The sequence below is a fragment of the Notechis scutatus genome, chromosome 6, assembly GCF_049901735.1.
Source record: "Notechis scutatus isolate UNSWTSFEM ecotype Mainland chromosome 6, rNotScu1.2, whole genome shotgun sequence".
NCBI lineage: Eukaryota > Metazoa > Chordata > Lepidosauria > Squamata > Elapidae > Notechis > Notechis scutatus.
In genome coordinates, this window is record NC_142014.1 from 50,894,042 (window position 1) to 50,916,728 (window position 22,687).

General features: G+C 39.1%; 1 protein-coding gene across 1 annotated transcript in view; it reads left to right on the forward strand.

The window, feature by feature from the left end:
• Positions 1-253: 253 nt before the first annotated feature.
• The window catches only part of SHISA8 (shisa family member 8), a 55,300-nt gene continuing 32,866 nt past the window's right edge, over positions 254-22,687 (forward strand). Inside the window, exons 1-2 of the mRNA XM_087969067.1 lie at positions 254-317; positions 1,109-1,209. Coding sequence (XP_087825193.1) covers positions 254-317; positions 1,109-1,209 — 165 coding nt within the window. The remainder of the gene's footprint in view (positions 318-1,108; positions 1,210-22,687) is intronic.

Consider the following 22,687-nt stretch of genomic DNA (forward strand, 5'->3'; position numbering starts at 1 on the left):
TTACAATTCAATCCTGCTATGTTGCTTTATTGTGATGATGAGATGATCCTGGGCTGGAAGAGCAAAAATGAGGGAGTGTATGCCAAGACATGAAAAGCCATCTCAGTTGCCCAGCTGAAACAAATGGGCAGCAATGATATGGGAAAATGCTGGAGGTGACAATGCCAAAGGCATCATTTTATTCTGTGAAGGAGAAGGCAATCAGAAATGATTTACAGGTTGATAAGAAATCCAAATGACTAGATAGTATAAAATGACTGGTGATAAAATGCTGGATGACGGACCCTCAGGTCAGATGGCATTCAACATGCTACTGAGTAAGAGCTGAGGCTCTTTGATAGTACTACTGGTGTTTATGATATGGCTAAAGTCTTCAGGACATCTAGTTGCCATGCTGGAAAAGAACATCAAAAGCTGCAAAGATAGTGACAACATGGAATACAAGAAGCATTAAAATGGGAAGTTCAATACAATGCAACATGAAATGAATCAACCACACAGATGGACTCCTAGGCATCTGTGAATTGAATTTATTACTCAGAACATGAAAAGGAACAGCACTGATTTCATAATCATAAGAATACAGGATATCAAAGACAATTCTTGAATATAATGCTTTTGATAACTAACAACATCAATTAGACTTTACAATAATACTTTAACATGAAAATTATTCAAGTTTATACTAGCCACTGGTGCAGATGAAGTGACGAATGAATTATATGCTTAAGTTCAATCTAAAATAAACAGAACATGCAAGCAATGTCAAGGTCAGAAATAGCAAGGAGCAAAATATGATTGGATTGTATGGTCTCAGAAACTGAAAGGAAGCAGGAGAACAAATGATCAATTCCTGCCAATCTAATCATTTCTTTGTTGGCAAAACAATTTTCAAACAATGAAAACAACACAAATGCATAAACCATTGCCTGATGGAATACACAGAAATTGACTATATTATTGGTTAAGGAGTGAGGAAGAGCTCAATTATAACAGCAAAGATGTGGCTAGGGGCTGATTATGAAACATTATGAACTATTCATATGCACGTTCAAGTCAAGCTAAAGCAAAAACAAACAAACAATAAACTGAGCATGCTCTTTTTCAGATAGAACATTAGGAATTCTTTTGGTCCTGAATATCATTGATAGCAAGCCAGAAGAATTGTGGAATGAAATCAAGAAAGAGAAGAAGACAACCATCAGCAAGGTGAATCAGTTCAATTATAGCAGCAATCAGTAAATCATTGGAAGACCTTGAAGGGTCAGGTTGAGGACAGATTGTTCTGGAGAAGTCTGTCTATGTGATTATACTGAGAGTCAACACTGACTTAATAGCACATAATCAATGTGTATTATAGATGTGGCATCACATCTAGATTGCCATAATGTGGAATCAAAACACAGGACCGAAAGCAAATAAATCAAAGGCCCACTGCAATGTTTATGAGACAGCATGTAATGGAGGTGACCCTATCAAATAATAGAGATATTCCTGCAAATAAAGAAATTGCACTGATATTTATACATTTCAAAAAGGAGAGGAAAATGATGCAAGAAAGGAGGAAAAACTGATTCAGGCATACATGTTCATATGTAATAACCTAATAAAGTTCAATTAATTTCTTGTCCTTCTACTGTTACTATCTTTATAAAAAGAGAATAATCATCTTAATAAAAGAAGTATGTCAACAGGTTGCTATAGGAATATTTTGATAAGATTAGCTGTGAGTTAGGCACTCCAAGCTCACATTCTTTTGTTTTATTATTCTATTTATTTATGTTTCTAGTCTATTAACATACTCCCATCTACCTGAAAATTTATTTTCCTTACAACAGTATGTTCTTCATAGGGCCACTTTTGAACAGTGCTCAAAAATTGTGATAACATCCTGAATTTTCTGTCCTGACTATGGTATTAATAGGAGCTACAAAGAGCAAAGATTTAGCTGCCTTGTTGAAACAAAATACTAATACTAAATCACTGAGTGATTAACCTTAAATCTCAAAATTACTTGAAAAGGATTTCATTTTCTCTCATACAGACTTCTCAACTATTAAAATTCCCTTTTAGATGCATTATTTCATCCCAATAGAGAAGAACATGACATCTAGTTGGATAATGAAATCTGCAACCGAATAATCAAGGACTCCAGTGTTACTTCATTTCACTGATTTTGTATTTATACTGATGTGAGACAGGTTGAGAGGAGAGGCAGGAACACAAGTATATTATAATTTCAAATATTTTGATGCATTTATAGTCCATCTAACTGCATCCCTGAATCACTCTCAAACTGTGAATTATGCTTGATGCATAATCATGAATTAGAGTGATGTTTCTTGTAAATGCAGCTTGAACATACTTCACAGAACGAATACCTTTCCATATTGAACAATAGTGTTCACCTTCCTTCATTGATTTTGGTTAGGGTGATGGGGAGGTAGGCCACTATATCTGAAAAATTTTGAGGTTGGGAAAGTTTATACTCCAAGATACAGGTGCTAAGTACCCACCATGGTTGCTCTTTCTGCCTGCCTGATTCCAGCTGCATGGCCTCCACATGCTTACAGGCTTATATATGACAAGTTTGTGTGTTCAGTCCTCCTGCTAAAGGCAATGTCATAAATCATCTTCAGTGACTTGGAAAGACATCATGTATCCTCTAGGAAGATTTCTTATAGGAAGCCAGGAAGCAGCACTGCCTGTACTCCTTCTTGCTGACCTGTCTATTCAAGTCTTGTCCAAGTAAGAAACAAACTCATGATCCAGAATGGCAAGCTGGGGGGAAGAAAACCTCCCAGAAATCGTGCGTTTCTTTCTGCACCTAACCAGCAATGATAGCTCACTGGAAAGGAACTTCCAGTTGCTTAGTAACAAGAAGGCCATGGCCAGCAGCCAATACGAAACAGAAGCAACAGCCTTTATTTCCAGTATGGGGCTGGTCAATTGCACTTGGCAAACTATTCAGCACAACCAACATATAGCGGTAATTTAGACACCTCCGAAGGAAATTATGACAAGGCTGTAAAGATAGAATTACTTTCACTTCCTCACTGAGAAAAGAACATTATTCAGTGATACTAACTGAAAGCAACACAAAACTGGTAAACATATATTACGCAAAACACATTTTATTAATGTATAGATGAATTAATTGGCCTTGATGTATAAATGGCAATCAGTTCAGATCCTTTTATATTGATTTGATTTGATTTTGATTTGATTTGATTTACATCCCAACTTTCAGCTCAAATGACCATTCAATGGAGCTAATAATTTTTTTTTATTTTTTTTAAAGAGTGCTTTCAAACCAGTCTTGATTCCTGGTGATTTATACAAACAGGTCCTTGCATTTTCCTTCAATCAGCTAATTTAAAACAGAATACAGTTTTTAAAATAAAAAAGTTTTTATTTTAAAATAAAATTAGGGTTTTAATTAGTAATGACAACATTAATTACTAATTAAAACCCTAATTAAAATCCTGGTTTAAAGAAGTATCAACATGTTTTCTTATTACCATGCTGGAGCCTAACACAGGTCCCAAGAGAATTCATTCCAAGGACTAGGAACAATACAGAACAATCCCATGTATAAGAGTGGAATCACCTCCAGAACGATCATTCCTATAGATCTTAATTCCTGGACAGATTTGAAATGGAAGAGATTGTTTCTCAAATAGTCAGGCCCTCAAGTGATCACTTATGCACCCAGGTTGTGAAGACATCTAACTGTATGCCCCAGCTATTCAACTGCCCTCCTTCCTCCAGAATCACTGTCTGAAGAACCAGCACAATATATTGATAATAATTTATGATCTTTGTTCTGCTCATAGTTCATTATGTAACAGTCCATAATTAAACATTGTGTGAAAGTTGATGAAACCCAGGACTAAGGGTTTAATTTCCTGGTGATTCAGCTGGCCCAGAAGAACTTCTTCTCCACTAATCATGGGCTTCCATTTTCTAGAAACCATTCTGTGGCTTTGACTAAATTCAGCATCACAGTGCAAGTACAACATTATCATTTTGTATCACTGTTTTTAAATAGATATCATTGTTCAAGGAGATCAATGTTCCTATTTCTGAAAAAAAGAGAAAAAGAGGATCCAAAGAAAGGCAGACTATTTATTCTGACATTTGTACCTGTGAAAATTCCATAGGCAGTCATACAGTGATCAGTCTGTACACTTTGAAAATTATGTGATGATTAATTGAAGACATCATGAATTCTCAATCAACCTGTTTTATACTGTTTCTAATAAACAAATAAAATACAAGTATAGTATACTTGTTATACTATACCTCTTCTAAAGCTGGGTCTACCATTTACTGGTCTATCTCCTATTAGCAAGGCTGTTGGATAGGATTCTTACATTATAAGCAGAAGTCTAGATGTATCCTTGCAAGCTGAACCCAGATGTTTTAACTGTAGAGAAAATACTGTTAAGATACGAGCAGTGAAAACATGGTTTAGGTACAAAGAGGATAGAACATCAAATCCTTGGTGCAAAATCATCAAGGCATTTTTTTTCTTACAAAATTCACTAACTAGAAGTATTGACTTGTCCATATCCTCTGCTGCTTTGTTATAACAGAACTCCTCCAGTGTTGATTTAGTCCCAAGCTCTTACATACTTAAGAAACTTGTCCTTTGGGTGGGAAGTGTCACTAGAAATCTACTTCTCATTAAAAGGAAAAGCTATGGGCTGCTCATAGTAGAATGCTTTCAAATGGCACAAGAGAGCATTCTATCTCTTACAACAGCATGAAAGAAATTAAATAGCTCTCATTAAAAGAAAGCAAAACCAGTCAGTCTTCAAAATCAGTTACATGTTTTGCTGAAAAAATCTAGTTGTACTTCTGCCAGTGCTCAATCTCAGTGATGAATGTGAGTGAATTAGTTTGCTAGGGCTCCATACTTACCTGTATCTGCCTATCTGTGCAAATCTGTTTTCATTATTCACTCAAACCCAGTTGGCCCAGTTTCATAACACTGAAAGGCAAATAAATGGACCTAATTATTTTTTTATAACAACCCAAAATGCATTCAGATGTCGTGATGTGTTTATACCTATAAAGATCAGAAGAGTGCAAGCAGTAATATTCCCTGTGACATTTTATTGACGTAAAAAGTGGACTTTGAAGAAGTAGAATAGGAAGTGTATTAATACTTTTGAACTTTGCTGTTGAGAAAATTCTTGAGAATATCGTGAACAGCGAACAAAACAAACATATAGATCACCAAACAAATCAATCCAGAGTTCTCACTCATGGTACACAGATTCAAGCTCAAATTATCCTACATCAGACACTTATGTGAAGACCCACCTCTCTGGAGAAGTTTCTAATGCTGGGGAAAGCGGAAGGAAAGCGAAGAGGATAACCAGCAGCAAGATGGATGGACTTAGTTACAATAGAGATCAGTGCACTGTTCGAAGACTTGCAGGATCAGATTAGAAAATCATTGTGGAAAAAAATGAGTCTGATATGGTTGCTAAGACTGGACACTGAGTTGATGCCGCAATATAATCAAGTGACGAAACAGATCCTAGTTTTGAAATATTTAAATATATTCCTGTAACAACACTAGTCCTGATGTCTAACATCTTGATTTGGTGTGAGATTTATCATAATTGTCCCAGAGTATTTCAGTGGCTATACTGACTTTGCCAAGACAGGAATAGTTTACAATGTCATCTCCATTATAAAGATTATTAATCTATTCTAAGTAGTACATGGCCCATGCGCACAGTTATAATGCACTAAGCTGAGTCACAAACAAGCAGGGAGCAATTGACACTTTTCCAATAGTTTTATTAGCTTGATCATAAATCATTTGAATTAGAAGAGGTGAAGAGAAAGAAACACATGTTTGTAATTAGTAGGGACAGTTAAATGCAGCCAAGAAGAGAAAGTCTTGCAGTCAAATAGTCTAAGTGCTGATAACATCCACAATAGGCAATTCAATTGCAAGTTGAAAAATAAATTTGCAGCGTGAATTAGGAGAAACCAGAAATACAAGGTCAGAGGAATACAGTCTATAATGGAGAGTTATTAAAAACAAATAAGAGAGGATCTGGGACATGCTCATAACAAAATATAACAGAATATAAGAGAATAACAGAGTTGGAAGGGATCTTGGACATCTTCTAATCCAACCTCCTGGTCAAGCAAGAGACCCTATATCAGTGATGGAGACAAATGGCTGTTGAGTGTCTTTTTAAAAGCCTCCAGTGATTGAGCACCTAAAACTCTGAAGACAAGCCGTTCCACTGGTGTATTGTTTTTGCTGTCAGGAAATTTCTAGCTTGCTTCTTAGTTCCAGGTTGTATTGTTTTTGCTGTCAGGGAATTTCTAGCTTGCTTCTTAGTTCCAGGTTGCTTCTCTCCTTGATTAGGTTCTAACTATTGCTTCTTGACTTACCTTCTGGTGCTTTGAAAAATCACCTATTGCCAGATATAAATGAATAAATCAGTATTTTTTAAATTTATTAAACCATTTTATATGGCTGATTTAGGGTTTGGCATTCTCCCAAGGTCAGGCACTGATTTATTTCTATGTGAATATCAGCCACCTGCACTCAGTCTGATTAAATACTCATAGGTAGCTAATAGTTCGTTACCTTCTGAGCTGGCAACTGTGAATCCACTTAGTTCTTCTCTATAGTCTCAGAATCAAAGGAGTCTCTAACACCAATGGGATACAGTAGATTTTGGCTTTCTGTTCAGGTGGATTTAGTGATTGAAAAATGGAAAAGCTCCATTGATTTGTCATGAATAGATCAGTCCCGAATCAGTTAACACTAGAAATTCCATCTTTGAAAATGGAGGATCATTTAAAATAGTCCCATTTGCATATCTGATAAGATTTGAATGATTTTTGTGTGTAGTGTGAACATTATCAATGATACTACTGAAATTGTAGTTGAAGGAAGTCAGGTTATTTGACACTGCTACTACTTGATCTAAGCACTATCCTTCCTTCTCAAAATGCAACATCAATCTCTTGTTTTACTGTTTTGAGCTTTGTTCATGATGTTGGAAGTGATGAGGTACCTGCTTAGTTGACTTTTGGCCTTTGGGAACACTCTGTTGTAGTGTATTTGGTCCTTCCTGTTGTGCTATATCCAAAATGTAATGCTGGAATCTACTTTTTACTTCCTCCTCTTCATTTTACTTAGACTTGTTTATATTCAAGACTTGAAGTTCTGTTCATGATTCCAAGTATGAATAATACTCAAATCAGGCAATATTAATGTTATGCTAATAAAAAGTAAAATTCCTTTTTCAGCCTCCATGAAGATCAGTCTTTTTCTAGTCCTCTCTAGATATGCTTCTCAGATGGTCCCCGATTTAGGAATAAGCTGAATAAAGCAAAACTGAAAAATAACCTTAAATAATCAGAGAAATAATGGAGAGGCTACCAAAATCAAAAACAAAGAGGTCCAATAATAAACTGCATATTTTTAACCCCAAGTTAAGAAAATAAACAGCAAAGGAGCAGAAGGACAAAATAGGATTGGGATAGAAATGAGGACTACATAATGGCTTCCTCCCCCTTCACATTAGTTGATCTTCACTTGTCTTAGCAAATCTGTCTTAATCTTGTTTTCATGTCAGTACCAAAGTTGCTCTGGGGAAGATGAGAAGTAGAGACTAAATTGGCTAATACAGCGATGTCCACAAGGAAATCATTGCATTGAGAAATGACACAGGTTCAGCAAGAGAATTATATTCCATTGTATGACATGTAGACATGCCTGCCTACAAACTAAAATTTATAATTTAAACTCTGTGAGGTGGCTTCACAAGTCTCTATTCTGTATTAAATTGAACTACATTTAAAAAATATTTAAATTAAAAAATACTCCTGGTTAAAGGACCTTACTAACTTTGGTATAGGATGGGGTGGCATTGCCTAGGAAGTCTGAGGGGACCTTCTAGACCTTCAAGGAGCAGGTGGCAGTCATGACTAGGAGAGCCTTTGTACAGCTTCATGTTTGTGCCAGTTGTGCCCCTTTCCTGGACTGTGAAGCTCTATTCACAGTCATTCATGTCCTGGTCATCTCAAGAATGCATTACTGTAATAGACTTTACATGTGGCTATCCTGATGAAGAATCTGGCTGCATGGAGAGTTATGTGTGCTCTTAAAGGGAACACATTATACCTGTTCCATGAATTACATTGGCTGTCAATCTGCTTCTAGGTGTTTCAAGGTGCTTTACAACTCTATATGGCTTAGTACCATATTATTTGAGGGGCCATCTCCTCCCTATTACATCCACCTGTACCACCAGGTCAGGCAGTAGGAATGTGCGGTGGGTCCCATCTCCAAAAAAGCTCAACCAGAGGGACTCAGAAAGCATGCCTTTTTTTTTTTTTTACTGTGACTCCTGCCTTCTAGAACATAATTCCCCCTATCCCCGAGATTAAATTAGCCCCATCTTTATTAGCCTTCTGGAAGACATGTTTTTTCATGAACCTTATAGACCCCATGGAAAGCTTGCAGGGTAGCCATATGAAGTCAAGTTAACGGTTTATCTCCCATATTTTTGGGTTTGGGGTCAGCATGTCTCATTTTTTTAGATTGTTTTTTTTTTTTGTTATGTTTGTGCACCACCTAGAGTATGTATGTATATGTATATGATATATATGAATGCCAATTCTCAACAGCTTCAGCAAGATGGCACCAGAGAAGCTATGAGACTAGTAGCTCAGAGGAAACATATGCTGCTTAAGCTGTTAGATATATTATTCCAATTGCTGAGTTGTGCTAAGTTATGAAGGTGTGGCTACACTTTTCCTCCTTCCCCCATCCAGTTCAGGACTGTCTTGTCTTTGGCTCCTTTCTGGGATGGGCTGCCTCCTCCCTGGGAAAATATAATGCTATTGCCAAGATTCATATTCTCAACTTCTTCTTTACCTGTATGTTCTTTCACATTCTAGCTTCATAACAGTGCCCCTTCCTGAGATGCTGAATCTGATTTATAGGGATATAGTTGTGCTGAGTCTAATAATTAAGGATTTTAAACAACCTTCTCTGGGAGTGGAAAAAAGAGGCTTTCATGACCACTGTGACAATCATGGGCTTGTCCCAGGCCAACAGTGGCCTAACTAACGAGACGGCCACACATTAGATCTGGTTTTCATCTTGGAGCAGTTGAGAAATGATCTGGTAACAAAAGACAGTTCCGCCAATCCTTTGTCATGGACAAAACATTTCTTCTTGCCTATGGATTTAACCAGAACCATCATCTTCCATAGGAAGGGTGATTTAATTACAATGATCTGCCACAGTGACCTGATGAACTTGACAGGCTTTGAGGAATTTCCCAATTATTGGTTGCTTTTATTGATGAATAATGGTGAACTTTGAGGGGACAGAATTCATCATCCATTAGTTTAAGGTAAAGTATCATCAAGATGCTGATGGTATCATTACATAAAGCCACCTTGTATTAAATGGATGATATGACAGAAATGCTAACCCAATACTTAGAAGCTGTTGGAACATGATAGGGCAAAATAGGCTCAAATTCAAGCAGAGTGACTGTTAAGAGTCCTTTTGATTATGGATGACACCAATAGGCCTGCAGTCTGAGGATCCTCCTGGTCACACTACTACTGGAAGAACAGAATAATTCAGGACTGCAGACTGGCCTTTGTCCAGTTTCTATCAGTGCCCCAGTTGTAGATGTTACCTGAACAGAACTGAAAACAGACATACATGCCTCTAATCTGGAATATTGCATTTGCTTGGACCGCCCTTGAGGACTGCTCAGAAGCTTTGCCTGGTATAAAATGCAGCTGCCTGTGTGCTTGCTGGTAAATTTTGATACTGCTGTGTGATATCAATGTGACAGGAACTATACTGGCTGCTGACTTGTTTCTGAGGGGAATTCAAGATGCTGGTTTTCGTCTAAAAATCCCCATATGGCATTCAAGTTAATCTAGCCCATATTGGTAGATATAAATTAATAATCAGGGAAAACTCAGAATACTTGTTGAAGGTCATGAAATATGACAGAATGCAGCATAAACAGGTTTGAACATCTGGCTTAGAATTTTCACTTTATTCTTTTATGTTGTATTTTACTTGGATGTAATCATTGTATTATTACATTTTTGACTGTACACCACTTAAAAGTTTTTACTGTTGCAACAGTTATAGAAATCCAATACATTAATAAATAAGCAATTTAGATATGAGGAAAAATTTCAAAGGTTTCAGAAATTCTGTGCGAGGAATAATTTGTGGCTTAATGTGAAATAAAGCTTAATGTTAGGCAAAATTGGTGTTTAAAACAAACCACAGGATAAGACAGGAAGTTTGGAAGGATCAGAAGCCAGATCTGTTGCTTTCTTGAACAATATTAAAATTATATTAACTATTTTAGAAGTTCAGTCTTTTACAATTAGGATCAAACAAAGAGAGAGAGAATAAATTCATCAACCCCCCTCTCCTACTTTGTGTAGACCAGTTTTTCCCCAAGTTGGCATCTCCCAATCTGTGTAACTCCATAATTCCAGCTTTATTTTATTTTTATTTATTTGATTTGTCAATTGCTTACAAGATAATAGGTATAAGTATAAACATGAGTAAGAATACAGGAAATAGGTATGAATAAATGGGGACAATAGGACAGGAACGGTAGGCATGATTGTGCACTTATGCAAGCCCCTTACAGACCTCTTAGGAATGGGGTGAGGTTAATAGTGGTTAGTTTGAGGTTAAAGGAATGGGGGTTAGAGGATGTAACAACAAAGTCAGGTAGTGCATTCCAGGCATTGACCACTCTGTTGTTGAAATTGTACTTTCTGCAATCAAGTTTGGAGTAGTTTACATTGAGTTTGTATCTGTTGTGTGCTCTTGTATTGTTGTGGTTGAAGCTGAAGCAGTCATTCACTGATAGGACATTGTAGCAGATAATTTTGTGTACTATGCTTAAGTCCAACCGTAGGCAGCGTAGTTCTAGGTTGTCCAAGCCCAAAATTTCAAGCCTGGTGACATAGGGTATTCTATTGCGAGCAGAGGAGTGTAATACTCTTCTTGTGAAATACTTCTAGACTCACTCAATTGTATTAATGTCCAATATATAGTGTGGATTCGAGACAGATGAGCTGCAATTGAGTATTGGTTTAGCAAAGGTTTTGTATGCCCTAGTTAGTAATTCAATATTACTGGAGGAGAAGCTTCGTAAGATTAGATTTATAACTCTTAATGCCTTTTTGGCAATGCTGTTACAGTGAGCTCTGGCACTTAGGTCGTTTGATATGAGTACTCCAAGGTCTTTGACAGAGTGAGGGTCGTCAATGAGGTCATATCCGCCTAGCTTGTATTTGTTGTACTGATTTTTTTACCAATGTGTAGGACAGAGCATTTGTTGGTCGAGATTTGGAGTTGCCAATTGTTTCACCATTCAGACACATAATCAAGGTCACTTTGAAGGACAGTAGCATTGTTGGTGGTATTGAATAGTTTTACATCATCCACGAAGAGGACGCAGTTACTTATAAGGTGATCACATTTATGTAGAGGTCATTTATGTAGAGTATAAAGAGTGTGGGTCCTAGAACACTGCCTTGGGGGACAGTTTGATATAGCGTTCCCTATTTTTACTATTTATTGCCTGTTTGACAGGAAATGTCAAATATTTTTGACAATCCTGGCTAGCTAGATATTTGGTGTTGAAGTCTGGCACATTTCTAGACTACAAAGTACATGGAGATTAATAGAATTGGTCATTCACATTTTTGAAAACTACACTGAAGTATTAGAGACTGTGTTCAATTGTATGGGGAGCGCATACAAGTAACACAGCCCTTCCTGCAGAATTTATCTTGGGGGACTGCAGAAACAGATGTAAAAACCGAAGAAATTGCCCATCCATCCTTTCTCTCTCTCAGGGATATCAGAGGGTGTGTGTGTGGGGGGGGGGGGGATAAAACAAAAGTCAAGGAGGCAGCTAGAAAAGATCACCCTTTCTTCATATCTATCCTCCTTCTGTAGACTGCCTTGTTCTGTTTGTGAGGGTAGAATTCAAATAAGGATAGATCCATCATCCTAATCCACCATCCCACATTATCTTAACAGGACAGTGAGGAGCCCATCATGCTAAAGAGTCTTAAGGCAGGGGTGGGATTCAAATTTTTTAACAACCGGTTCTGTGGGCATGGCAAAGTTGGTGGGCGTGGCTTAGTGGTCATGTTATTGGCTGGGCGTGGCTGACTCAACATCACTCATATTGAGGCATGCATCTCCTCGCCTGGCCTCTCATGACTGTGGGGATGCTGCAACAGTCGTAAATGTGAAAAATGGTCATAAGTCACTTTTTTCAGTGCCATTGTAACTTTAAATGGTCACTCCACACAAGCAAAGTACCAGCAAAGGAGGGGGAAAAAACTCCAGAGAAGTTCCTGAGACAAGAAGTCTAGTCCTGCCAAGGGTTAAAGGAGAGGCAGTTTCTGTAAGCAACACCAGAATGTTTCCTTCCTGCCTTCCTTAAAGGATTAGGCCAGTAATTTCTTCTAACAACCAGTTCTAGTGAATAGGTGTGAACTGGTAGAATCCCACCCATCTTAAGGGCAGAACTGATAATTTCCAACCAGTTAAGGAGGTGCAACTTCATGCTCACCTTTTACTCTACAAAAAAAAAAAAATCCTGAAAAATGTCAGGAAATTAGAATTTCCTATTTGGAATTTGTAGGAGAAAAGCAGAGTAATAAAAGCAGGATTTTTCCCTCTCTCTGTTGGCTTTCTTACTTTATTTTATATTTTTGTCTGCCTCTCTGTTACAGTCCTGTTATGGAGGAGAAAATAACTTTGGCACTAAAAGTGAGAGATGAAAGGTGTAAGCTGGTACACCATACTTGTTCAGAATAATTTAGAGCAACAAGTTTTGTGAGTTAATTTGCAGGTTAATTTTTTGTTCACGCCACTGCTAAGCACAATGAAAAAATACTCCTTAAAAAGGTATTACGGGAATATAAAACATTCTGAGCAGTTTCACCCTGCTGAGGCAGCAGGCAAGAAGTAGGAACATTTTCTCATAGTGCTTCCTAGCTTCCATTTTGTGCATATTAAATTCAAACAGCTTCTTCTGTCTTTTTCAAAGTTAACAAAATTGTGTTGTTAATGACTTAACAGACAGGGGCGGGAATAATAGTATGTAGTCTTGTTTGCAGTTCACCATGAAAAGCATAGGATTAAGTTAGTTCTATTATTCTCATTATTCTATTGTTCTCATTGACAAGAAATTCAAGGACCAGAAACTAAGATTAAAACTCCCATTAAACTCCATACTGACAAGGAATTCCAAGGCTAATGGTGAGGACCCTGAAACTCTATTCACATGTAGTGAACACTTAGTGCTCTGGATTTCATAACATATGAACAAAACATAAGATTTCAAGCCACATAAGACTGTTTGCAGAACTTGGGAAAAAGGCCATAATACACAATTGCATCACACATATTCAATCCCTTTGTATGTTATTTTCAAACCCCTAAAGGAATTGGTTACCTTATGGAGTCTGTAGGACATGCTTAACATTTGAAATCCAGCGTTATAGTAGATGAGATGATGACATTTGTAAGAAAAGAGATACACGGATATGCCTTCTTTAACTATTCTGGAATGTTTTTTATCTTAAATTGCAGCCACCTTGTCCTTCTTCATTATACTGTCCAAAAAATAAGAAGGATGCTGAGACAAGGACTAATGCTTATGAGCAAATCAACTTTGAAATATTTTCAAGATTGGCTATGGGGCATGGGCTTTTATGTTTGCAGCTAGCATGGTGACTAAACAGATTAACAAAACTACTCTCAACCAGTGTAGTGTACTAATTAAAATAATTATTAGGGGTGAGGGAGTTTTATATCTCCATTTAGCCTGAAACTCCCTTGAGCCACTTATTGTTACTCTAATTCACCTCACAGGATTATTGTGAAGATAAAATCTCTGTATACATTACGATTTGTCCACCGCCAAGATTTTCTTGGAGGAGGTAGATAAACTTAGCAGAAAAATAGCAGAATCATCCCCTCCACCTCTTTTCTTTTAGCAAGTGTTCTCAGATAAACTCCCTTCCAGGTCTCACATGGAAACATTGTATGAGCTATTTTAATTCTCCATAAATATTACCAGGTACTGCAAGAGTTCCTTTTCCCAATATATCACTGCCCATCTCAAAGCCAGGTCCATTTAAAAAGACGGAATAGGGGTAATAAAAGCAGGGGTGGCATTCTACCCATTCGCACCTATTCGCTAGAACCGGTTGTTAACATTCTAAGCAGTTCGGAGAACCGGTTGTTAGAAGAAATTACTGGCCTAATCCTGTAAAGGAAGACAGGAAGGAAACATTCTGGTGTTGCTTACAGAAACTGCCTCTCCGTTAACCCTTATTATATTCTTGGCAGGACTAAACTTCCTGTCTCAGGATCATCTCTGGAGTTTTTTTCCTCTCCTTTGCTGATACTTTGCTTGTGTGGAGTGACCATTCAGTTACAATGGCACTGAAAAAAGTGACTTATGACCATTTTTCACACTTACGACTGTTGCAGCATCCCCACAGGCGAGGCCAGGCGAGGAGATGCGTGCCTCGATGTGAGTGATATTGAGTTGGCCACACCCAGCCAATAACATGACCACGAAGCCATGTCCACCCAGTCACATGACCAAGCCACGCTCACCACCTAAGCCATGCCCACAGAACTGGTTGTTAAAAAATTTGAATCCTACCCCTGAATAAAGGGCATCCATTCTTGCAGATTGTGCTACTCTCCAGTATTCTGAAAATAGTAGTATAAAAAATGGAAAGGAGGACACATAACTAAAACAGAATACCAGCCTAAATCTGCAAGGATAACAGATAACAGATAATCAGAGTTGGAAGGGACCTTATAGGTCATCTAGTCCAACCCCCCGCCCAAGTGGGAGACCCGACACCATTTCTGACAAATGGCAGTCCAATCTCTTCTTGAAGGTCTCAAGTGATGACGCTCCCACAACTTCCGAGGGCAAGCTGTTCGATTGGTTTATTGTTCTGTCAGAAAGTTTCTCCTTATTTCCAGGTTAAATCTCTCCTTGTTCAGTTTCCATCTATTATTCCTTGTCTGGCCTACAGGTGCTTTAGAAAATAGCTTGACCCCTTCCTCTCTGTGGCAGCGCTTCAAATATTGGAAGACTGCTATCATGTCTGCCCTGGTCCTTCTCTTCACTAGACTAGCCAAGCCAGTGTAACCGTTCTTCATATGCCTTAGTCACCAGTCCCCTAATATCCTGGTTGCTCTTCTCTGAGCTTTTTCTAGAGTCTCAACATCTTTTTTATAATGTGGTCACCAAAACTAGATGCAATACTCTAGGTGTGATCTTACTGAGGCTTTATAGAATGGTATTACTACCTCACTTGATCTTGATTGTATCCCTCTGTTAATGCAATTTAGGATTGGATTAGCTTTTTTGGCTGCCGCTGCACACTGGATGAAGTCAGGAAAGCTAAGCTCAGAATGAGCTAAGACTTGCAACAAATATGAAAAATATTTTTAAAAAATTTTCAACGTGGAATAAACAAAAAAAAAAAGTCCAGGAAACAATCAGTTCACTAATGAGAGCAGACAGCAAGGAGGTAATGGATAACAGGGAGAAAGCAGAATTGCTTAATTCATTGTTTGTAACTGTCTTTACTCAAAAAGCAAGAAACAGCCCAACCTATCAAAAACAGGACTGTAAAAGATGGAATAGGAATGAACGTCAAAACAGGCAAGAAAATTGTAAGAGAACATCTATCCACCCTAATCAAGGACAAATCACCAAGATCAGATGGATTACACCTGAGAGTTCTGAAAGAGCTGGCAGATATGATCTCAGAACCACTCAGTGGTGGAATTCAAATAATTTAACAACTGGTTCTCCCAGGGTCAGGTTGGCTATCATGGGAGGCATGGCCCATCTCCATCCTCCAGCTCCACCGCACATGTGAGCCCCCTGCAATGGCCAACCTGACCCTAGGTGAACCGGTTGTTAAATTCCCCACCCTCTCGCTATCAAAGTGGATCTTGGGTGCTGCGCTGCAATGGAGAAACGGGAAATGGCACAAGGGAAGGAGGAGGAGCAGGGAAAAGAGGGAAAGCGCCCTCCCCCTTCCCTCGTGCCGGCCGCTCTGTTGCCTGTTTCTCCATTTCAGTGCCACACCATGGATCTTGCTCTGCCCTGCCCATCAGCACCTGGACCTGGCACCGAGGGGGTCTGTTCTGTAGGGGCCTCTCTTTCATTTAAAGGAGAATCTTGATTAAAGGGAGGCAGTAATGGAGGGGGTCAGTGAGTGCCAAGGGCTGCCTTTCTCAAAGATGGGAGTTCCATGGAGCTTGGGCTCTTCTGCCCAGGCAGGGCTTCCTGCTTTGAAGCAGGGATGAGTCCATCAATGTTTGACTGGCAGCAAAGAAGGAGAGCCCCTTTCCTGGGTGAGGGAGCCTCTGAGCCTGCTTCCCATGAGCTTTTGCCACAAGTGACTGCTGGCAGCTGGGGAGTGGCTGGCCCACCGGACCCTCCTCATCTCATCTCAGCACTTGGCAAGGGGAAGCCTCTTGGAAGAGGAAGCCACTCTTTCTGGCTTGGACATAATTACCTCCTTCAAGATGGGCAGTCATTGCTTTTTGTGCCTCTCTCAGGAAGACACCTCCCCAACCCATGACAAATGCCACCAAGTGGGGTATTCACATAACACAAACTTTGTTGTCATTGTGTCACTTGATCTCTCCCTGAACATGGGCATGGGAGGGGTGCTGCAGAAAGAAGCAGAGAGGGTGAGCCCACAGACACACAGAAAGAGAGAGAGAGAGAGAGAGAGAGAGAGAAGGAGGGAGGGAGGGAGGGAGGGAGGGACAGACAGAGATGGATGGATGGATGTGAATGGGCAACTGGGTGTGTGGCTGACAGTTGATGGAGAGGGAGGGGAAGGGAAGCGGCTGGGCTGCTGCTGCCTTTCATTGGGGCATGCGGAGCATGACAGGCTCCTCTTGCCATCTCTTCTCCCCCCTATCGCCAAACATGGCAGGAAGCCCCTCATTTCAGCCGGTTCGCCGAACTCCAGAAAAATTTAGCTACTGGTCCTAGTGAACCAATGTGAACCTGCTGTGTCTCACTACTGGAACAACGGAACATAATCTTTCAAAGATCCGGAAACACCAGGAAACTACCAGAGGACTGGAAAATAGTTGATGTGGTTCCAGTCTTTAAAAAGGGGGGAAATGGATCCATTGACTTACAACCACAATTGGGCCCAAAATTTATGTTGGTAAGTGAGAAATCACTTAAGTGAATTTTGCCCCGTTTTATTACTTTTCTTTGCACATTTGTTAACTGCATCACTGCAGTTGTTAAATTAGTGACACAGTTGTTAAGTGAATCTGGTTTCCCCATTGACTTTGTTTATCAGAAGGTTGCAAAAGGTGATCACATGACCCCGGGACATTGCAAGTGTCATAAATGTGAATCAATTGTCAAGCATCCAAATCTAAACCACATGACCATGGGGATGCTACAATGGTCATAAGTGTGAAAAATTGTCATAAGTACTTTTTCAGTGCCATTGTAACTTTGAACGGTCACTAAACAAATTGTTGTAAGTCAAGGACTATTTGTACAGACCAATGAGGCTGACATCAATTCCTGAGAAAAATCCTGGAAAAAATAAGTAGCAGATTTGTGAGCACCAAGAAATAACCAGCTATTACTAGAAGCCAGTATGGGTTTCTTAAAAACAGATGATGCCAGACAAACCTTATTGCCTTCTTAGCCTAAATTAGTGAATCAGAGGAATACTGTAGGCATAATTTACATAGAGTCATTAGACCATGATCCTTGGTAAGATAGAAAAATATGGGATAGATCCACCCACCACCAGATGGATTCGCAATTAGCCTACCAACCATGCTCAACGTGTAGTTCTCAATGGAACTACATCTAAATGGAGGGAACCATTCAATGGAGTACCTAACGTTCTGTCTTAGGCCCAGTACTGTTCAGCAACTTCATAAATGATTTAGGTGAGGGGATAGAAGGGGAATTCATCAAATTTGCAGATGATGTCCAAGTTGGGAAAATAGCCAGCACTTTAGAATATAGACTCAAGATATAAAAGAATCTTGACAGACTTGAATATTGGGCTCTGTCTAACAAAATGTAATCAGTGGGGAGAAAATTAAGGTCTTACACTTAGGCAGGAAAAACCAAATGCACAGATATAGAATACTAGCTCAACAGTGGTGACCGGGAGAGGGATCCAGGTGTCCTACAGGACAACCATTTAAGTTTGAGCCAGCAGTGTGCTGCAGCTGCCAAAAAAGCTAATGCAGTCGTAGGCTGTATTAACAGAGGAATAGCATAAATATCACATGAATTATTAGTACTGCTTTATGCTACTTTTGTAACACCACAATTGGAAAACTGGACCAATTCCGGTTACAAAAAAGATGCTGAGACTGAGGAATAAAACAACATAAATAATGATTTTGGAATAAGGGATAATACAGGAATTGCTAGGTCATTTGGGAAAAAAATATTTATTTACTTAATTTTTTTTAACTTATATGCCCCCCCACCCCGTCTCAGCAAATAACTCTGTCTACATACTGTAATACAATAAATAACTAATGTGCACTACTAATAACTAGTGCCCAATGTGAAATCTCCCTGACCTGGGTTAAGTGACCAAATTAATTGGCACAGCAGTGCTGGCTCTTCTGCCTTTTGTATAGCCACTTTCATTATATTTTTTAGCCACCTCTAACACAATTGCAGTTGTACTGAAACTAAGAAAGGGGGAGCAGGGGAGAGAATTTACGAATTAAAGCTCTCTATATTTTCCATCCTATAATTAAAACAATAAAAAAGCTCTCTTCACTTCTTGTCTCCTAAGATCTCTTCATGCAATGACAATGAACCTACTTTTAAAACAATAATTTGGTCAACGTAGAAATGTACCTTCATTACAATTCCCCATGAGGTGAAGCTGGGTCTACAATGTTATAGAAACAGAGCAATTCTTGCTGCTGGCATCCATCACTGCCTGCCATATACTGTTTGCAGATATGTATCACTTCTTATATAACCTTATTTAGGCAGACAGAAGTACGCAAAGAAATTTTCTATAAACTATACTTTAAATGCTCTCTAGTGTAACTGTTGCTGGTCCCAAAATGGGAAATGGAAGTTATGAGAATAATTTCTAATAAATCTAATAGTAATTTCATTTAAACTATGTCCATAAATGTCCTATTAAAAAGAATATTTTTTCACCAGAACTAGCTTACATTTTCTATCAGTATTGTGGAGGAAAAGTACAAGCGTTCCAGTTGGATGCAAAGAGTTTTCCCTTCCTCTGCTGCTCTGGGGGGACTTACTTCCAGATGTCCATGCAGAGAACTGAGCTCAGTATCCTATGGGTAGAAACAGATGCAAAAAGTAAACATATAATTTACAACCTGGTTAATTATTGGTTTTGGTCAACTATATAATCCATGTAGGTTGCCAACATTTTGGCTTTAATTTTTATTCCTAGAGGAGGAAAATACTTCAATATCATATACTGAAATGACGCCTTGGGCTTTTTCTACACTGCAGCCATCAGCTGTTTATTTCCTATGAGTAAACCAACTAAAAAAAAAAACAGCTGCCAGCCCAGTCAGGAAATAAAAGCCATAAGTACTAACAGTATCTTTATGGTAAAGTTATAGTAACAGAATCTTGCAAGTTTTGAAAGCCCTTTCCCTCTCCCCTGCCTTTACTTACCAGAGAACTAGGGGGAACTAGATAATCCTTTCCAATATTACTTTCTCCACCTCATCCCTCTACTGAACTTTGATTTCTCTTATCAGACTAGACTGCAGGTTTTTCTGTCTCCCAAGGTTATTCTCACAACCTTTTACATCAGATTAAGAAATGCTTTCCCAGATTCTCCCCACTTCCTCACGTTTGGCCACCGTGATCACCAGGTGTTCTGTCCAGACCATGGTTAACAAGGCATTCGATGGTGGATTCCCTGCTTCTTTTCACTTGCCAGCCATGACAAGAAGACAAACGGCAATTACTTTCTCTTCTCTAGGCAGGTCTTTTGAGGACTGCGGGGGGGTAGGACATTTCTTCCTCTCGCTTGGAGGCTGGAAGTTGGCAGAACTCTTGTCAATTTCTTCCAGGAAGAAGAAAAAGGAGGACAGGATAAATGGGCAGCATTTCCAGGTTTCTGGGCTGAACCTATTAAAAGAAAAAGAAATGCCCAGCATTTTACCATTGCTCTGATACACTTGTTAAAAATCAAAGCAAATAAAAAATGCTATTCAGCATTTCACCCAACTTTCATATTAGCAGCTAGGAGCAACCCAGTACCAAATGACTATTGAAGACTGAAAGTAGGGATGGGGGAACATGCCTACCACGGAGTGGAGGCATTTGTGCAAGAGGCAGTGAAATGCAGCAAATAGAGCAGACAGCCCTGCCTGTACCAAGGAGAAATGAAAGCACTCCTCCTTCCGGTGCTCAGCAAGAAAACCAGGGTGAACGTCACCTTCCAAACAGGTTAGGTGCAGACGGAGGATGAGCTCATCTGTTCCTGCTCTCCCAAAGTGGTAGGTGACCTATTTTTCACACTGGGGTAAGCAGGAAGAGCAGAATTGTCCTAGGTAAAAGAACTTCAAATGCTCCTTAAAAGAGAATTGCAAAGTAAATTGATATGGAGTGGTAACCATGTTGTTATGTCTTGTTTAGCAGAAATATTTAATGCTTCCTCTAAGAAACAGAAATATCACTATTAAAATTTTCTTATAACAGAAATCAATTATTATTTATCTATTGGTAGATAAAATATATCTATTGGTAGAATTGGTAGACATTTGATCACAACAAAATAAAAACCATTAGGCTTGACTCTAAAACATGAGGAGGCAACTTGCCATAGTTACGTATGGAAAACGTTTCCACAGATTGGGAAGACAAAGGGCAAAGAAATGGTTTCCTATATCCAACTAGTCTTAGAAAGCTAGGTTGGAAAAGTGCAAAAAAAGAAGAAGGAAAAAAAAGATTAAATTGAAAAGTCAGACTGGATCCTGGCAAAAGGGCTAGATTCATAAGAATATCAATCAGCTAGCTTCCTGCTTTGCACCATCAACCCAACCTAACTGCTTTCCTAAGAAACAGGAGGAAAGGATGGTCTTTTCTACCATCTAAACTGGCTGGGGAATGTTAGGTCAGCAGAAAGTAATGAAACAAGAGCTATTAATCCCCACGCTTCAGGGTATAAACTTATTACCAGCTGGAATCAGAAAGAAATGTGCCCCTGTAGTGTAGTATTGCACACTAAAGTGCAGGATGGGAGGCTTGTTCTCGTATTCAGCCATCAGGGACTGACAGTGGAAAGAAAGAAGCTAACAAAACTAATGGGTCATTGAACCACTAGTCAGCTGCCAAACCCATCTTTTACAGCCCCAATGGAGTTTAGCAAGGATGCAAGAAATGACATGAATAGAGCTAGCTTTGAGGATGGGAGTAGAGAGATTTGATCTCATTTCAAGACCATTTCCTTGCCTATTCATTAGCCATAATCCACCTGGTACAGTATGCCTTCTTTTACTCCCTTGAGTTCTGGGTGAAGATCTGCTTTTCTTCTTTGAACTGGCTCATGCTGAATCCTTTTGTCCCGCATTATTCAGTGTTACTGAGCTAAGAGGGCTGTTAATATTCACAAAAGTGTTTTAGTATTTCCGGCAGAAAAATTAGCACTTTGTTGATATGTCTGTGGAAGAGGAGTTTTTCCTTCTCTTGCAGGTAGGTAGCATTTTCAGATTGAGTCAAAGTTGATTAAAAACATAAATATCAAATTATCATTTGGCTCACCATCTGTTTACATGCTCACATAAGGTCTCTTATATTATTGCATACATAATGGCACACACAGCAAATCTAATTGATGTTAAATTAATGACCTGTGCATGGTGATGTCACTATGTAAATGCTACAATTATGTACTCACATCTCACAATATCTGTGTGATGACACTATCAAATATATTTCATAATTTGTCCCCCTTCCCCTCTACAGATGCCCAACCACCCATCATGATAAGATATCTGTATTCAATGGAAAGCCAATTAGAGATCAACAATTAAATTCAAAGCAAAAGAGCATATTGGTATTATTGCTTAGAGGCTAAGTCCCAGTCTTTAGCAAAAGAAACTATCACATTCAGGAGAGCTCAGTGCCTATACCTGGTTGAAGCCTGTTGTTAGATTAATCATTAATGTACTTGAAGTAATAAACATAATTTTTATTTGTCCATGCTATAATGCAGTGATTGCCAACCAGTGGGCCAGGGACCACTGGTGGTCCGTGAGAAAATTTTGGTGGTCCGCAGAGAAATGTCACCCCCAAAGCACCCCCCAAAGCAATTAATCCAGGCTGCGCTGGAACACAAGGCTATGCCGCCCACATGGCCCACGGGAACACAAGGCTTGTGTCACTTGCATTGCGAACAACACGAGGTACTGAGGGGAGGGGGGGAAGGGCAGAGGGGGGGAACTTGCCCCATGTGCGTTTGGTCTGGCCACCGGGCTGCTTCTTTCCACTTCTTTCTTCTTCTGCTTTTGGCTGCACACAAGGAAAGCAGCAAAAGTCTTTTTTTCTCTCCCCCA